The sequence below is a fragment of the Arachis ipaensis genome, chromosome B08 (assembly GCF_000816755.2).
Source record: "Arachis ipaensis cultivar K30076 chromosome B08, Araip1.1, whole genome shotgun sequence".
NCBI classification, from domain to species: Eukaryota; Viridiplantae; Streptophyta; class Magnoliopsida; order Fabales; family Fabaceae; genus Arachis; species Arachis ipaensis.
The window spans coordinates 6,903,084-6,906,849 of record NC_029792.2 but is presented as its reverse complement, the minus strand read 5'-3'; the positions used below and the strand labels follow the sequence as shown (position 1 = coordinate 6,906,849).

Genomic DNA, 3,766 nt, shown 5'->3' with positions numbered 1-3,766 from the left:
ACCCCTTTTTTTGTTCTTCAAGTAATGCATACACTCGTGAGCAATTAGGATATTATCAGAGATTAATCTGCCTTTAATAAAAGCACTCTGCGTAGGGCTAATTAGTCTATTCATCATACCCTGAAGTCTATGTACAAATACTTTGGAGATAATCTTGTAAAAGACTGAAGATAGGCTTATTGGTCTTACCTGAGTCATATCTTTAGCATCAGAAATCTTGGGAATAAGACAGATTTGAGTGTGATTAAAACCCTTCAAAATTCTGCCCCCTGAAAAGAAGCTCTTAACTGCTCGAAACACATCACCACTAAGTATGTTCCAGAAGCTTTGAAAAAATTTTGCTGTCATACCATCATCTCCTGGAGCATTTTGAGGATGAATGCTAAATGTTGCGCGTTTCACTTCCTCCATAGTCACTGGTCTTTGAAGCCTACGGTTCATGTGAGCTGTAACCTTAGGTTCAAAATCAGTAAACAGAGGTTCAGGGTTCTCATGACAAGTGGAGGAAAAGATGTCCTTGAAATAAGATTCAGCCACAGAAGCAATACCAGCATTTGAAGTAGCCACTTCACCGTCACTGCCAGTTAGTTGCCAAATTCTATTCCTTCGAGTTCAATTTCTAAATTTCTGATGGAAGAAAGCTGTATTCTGATCGCCAGATTTGAGCCATTTTAATATAGACTTATCTTTCCAATAAGATTCCTCATTTTGCAATGCTTTTTCAAGTTTGTCCTCTATTTCTGAAATGATGTCGCCTCCATGAATTCCTGCTAAACGAAGTTCCTCTAATTCAGACTATAGTAAATCAATCTCCACCTTCGAATTAGATCTATATTCTTGCTGCCATCTGACAATCTTATGTCGACAATGCTTTAGTTTTTGAGCTAGGATATACATGGCTGAACCATCAATCTGTTCGTGCCAAACCTCTCTAACAATCTGCCTTATTTCATCATTGGAACACCATCTTTCTTGGAATTTGAATCGGCGTTTAGATCTCTCAGTTCTCAGATTAGAGTCTAAGAGAAGAGGGGAGTGATCCGAGCCTGATTCTGACAGTCTAAGAACCGTTGCATTGGGATAGAGTTGCTGCCAATCAACTCCTACTAGGAATCGGTCCAGTCTTTCCTGTATCAACTCATCACCCCTCCATCTATTCGACCAAGTGAATGGTCTTTCGACCATACCAATATCAATCAGAGAATTATCATCAATAAAACTGTTAAAGGTTTCGATAGAAGAAGGAGATTTAGCACCCCCACCTGCTTTCTCCAATTGACTAGAAATGGCATTAAAATTACCCATTAACACAACCTTACCATCAAACTGTTGCGTGACAGAAGTTAATTCAGTAAACTGAGCCATTCTATGTTGATCATTTGAACTGAGATAGACTCCTAGAACACCATAGGGATCATTAGAACCAGCTGTCAGAACTGATGCCGCAATGAAGAATCTACCATGCTGCAAAATCTGAACAGTGCAACCGTCCCTCCATGCCATTGCCAAATCCCCTGATAATCCATCCGGATCCACAATAAACCATTCCTTGAAACCACAAGATCTTAATTTTCCTTCAACTTGTCGAGATTGATTTTTTGTTTCATATATAAAACCAACCTCGGGGGAGTAGGATTTGCAAATCCCTTTAAGATTGTGGATTGTCAGGGGTCTCCCCAAACCCCGACAATTCCACGAGAGCAATTTCATATTTCTTTGGGTGCCACTTGAAGGCTGGCACCCTCCACCGTCATAGCATCAGAGACAATATCATTGAGACAAATTTTCTTTGAAATTTCTTCAGTACCATTACCTCCACTCTTCCGTTTGAAACCTATCACAGACTTTCTGGCAAGTTGTTTCAGGTTTGGCTTTTTATTCTCCTTTTTAAGCTTGGATATGACGTTGTTATTGTGTTGGACATTATTCATGGGATAGGATATCTCCAATAAAGCATTAGAAGAAGAATTAGTATTAGTAGCCGTACCTGTGTTTTCTGATTCACCCTCATTTTCTTCTCTAGAATCCAAATTGGCAGCAATTTTTTCATTATTCTGTTTTTTCTGATCATCTTGCACACTCATTTTTGAGAAACTATCAACAAGCCAAGCAAGTGGAGATTTTTTCTTCGGTTGAGCTGGAATAGAACCATCCCGAGGTTGGTTAGGATTGAAGGAAGCTCTCTTTTCAGTTAAACGCCTACCGACTTGATCTACCTTAAGCCATTCACCAACTTTATCTTTCTTGATATTGTTTTGGGCAGAATCATCAATAAAACATTGGCATTTCTTAGATTCATGCCCCAATTTTGCACAATAAGTACAGAACACACCTATACGTTCATAGCATACTCCAATTTCCAGCATTTTCTGATTAGGATCAAGCAGTTTCAGTGTATCCCTCACTCTTTTATCACCGTTCAGTTCGACTTTAGCCTTCACTATGCGTGTATCTTTGCCTCTAACTTCAAATAGAGCAACATCTTCAATTTGACCAAGTCTCCCACCCAATTTTCGTCCAACCTCAAGTGTTTTGTATTGTTCAGGCAATCCCCAAAATTGTGCCCATACAGGAAAAGAAGAGATGTGATTATCCTCCATGTTTATTGACTGCTTCCATCTGCGAACATGAATAACAAAACTCTTGAATAACCAAGGTGAACCTCTCTCAATTCGAGTCACATCAGAGTCATTCTCAAAGAAAAATTGAAACTGGTTCCTGGATTTTTCGACTACTCTAAATCCTTCTGGTTTATTCCATATTGCATAGAGAGCTCCTTCCATGGTACCTACGAAAAAGATCCGATCTGAGAAAATTCTTCCAGACAGACTCCGTGTACAGGCTTGAATTCCTTCAGAAACATCTTCATAAGCTAAAACGATCAAGTCATCCTCCTGATCACTATCAATTATATGAGAGTTTTGTGTCTCTGATTTGTTGCTCATGGTGTAGAGAAAAACAGAATTGGTATTTAATGATTTCAGAGAGAAATAAGATATATGAAATGGGTGAATTAGAAAACGAAATAAATTAAAAGAGGAATGAATTGAGAGAGAAAACGAAAATTAGGGAACTAAGTGGAAAAGAAATTAAGAGAAGAAAGTAGAAGAAGATAGAAAAGACTTTGATGAAGAAAAGACAAAGAAATGTGTAACCATGGAGGTGGCGCAGTGAAACCCTAGCAGAGCGTGAACGAACTCATAGGGCGCTGGATGAGGAGTACGTACTCCCGCAATAATCTCCCCATACAAAGACAGATATTTTACTTCGATATTATTCTATTATTTTTGATTGTTAATTGTTGTTAACAAGAAGAATTGTTGATTGTTATTTATGTTGAGTTAATTATTATTGAATTTTGTCAAATTTCGGAGTTAATTTTGTACTATTGTTCTGAATTTCTGATTTTGAGTTAGTTTTTGCAAGTTTTTTAGATATTATATCATCTATTATGGATTTTGTGAGCTTTTTAATGGTGTTATAATAAACCTTTCTTGATACTCTTGAGTGATACACAACAATTGAAATTGTTGCTTCTTAACTTTTTGAACTTGTGATTCACTGAGATTAAATTTTATTTGTGTTCTTTCTTTTTCTGAAGCACAATAAATCTGCATTTTAAGGCTCCAGCATCTTGACTTTGTAAACAACTATCATAGAGTATTATGTGTTGCAAGTTAGCTTTTGCTCTTTCATATTACTTTATTGTTTATTTTGTTATTTTTACTGATTCTCAGTTGTTGGAATCTAATTCTAATTTGGAGTT

At 37.1% G+C, this 3,766-nt stretch overlaps 1 protein-coding gene across 1 annotated transcript in view; it reads right to left on the bottom strand.

Annotated features, from left to right (window-relative positions):
• Positions 1-2,945, bottom strand: part of LOC107610354 — a 4,523-nt gene extending 1,578 nt beyond the window's left edge. The window contains exons 1-3 of the mRNA XM_016312413.1: positions 1,742-2,945; positions 896-1,514; positions 190-577 (exon numbers count right to left, since the gene is read on the bottom strand). Of these exons, the coding sequence (XP_016167899.1) occupies positions 190-577; positions 896-1,514; positions 1,742-2,945 (2,211 nt within the window). The remainder of the gene's footprint in view (positions 1-189; positions 578-895; positions 1,515-1,741) is intronic.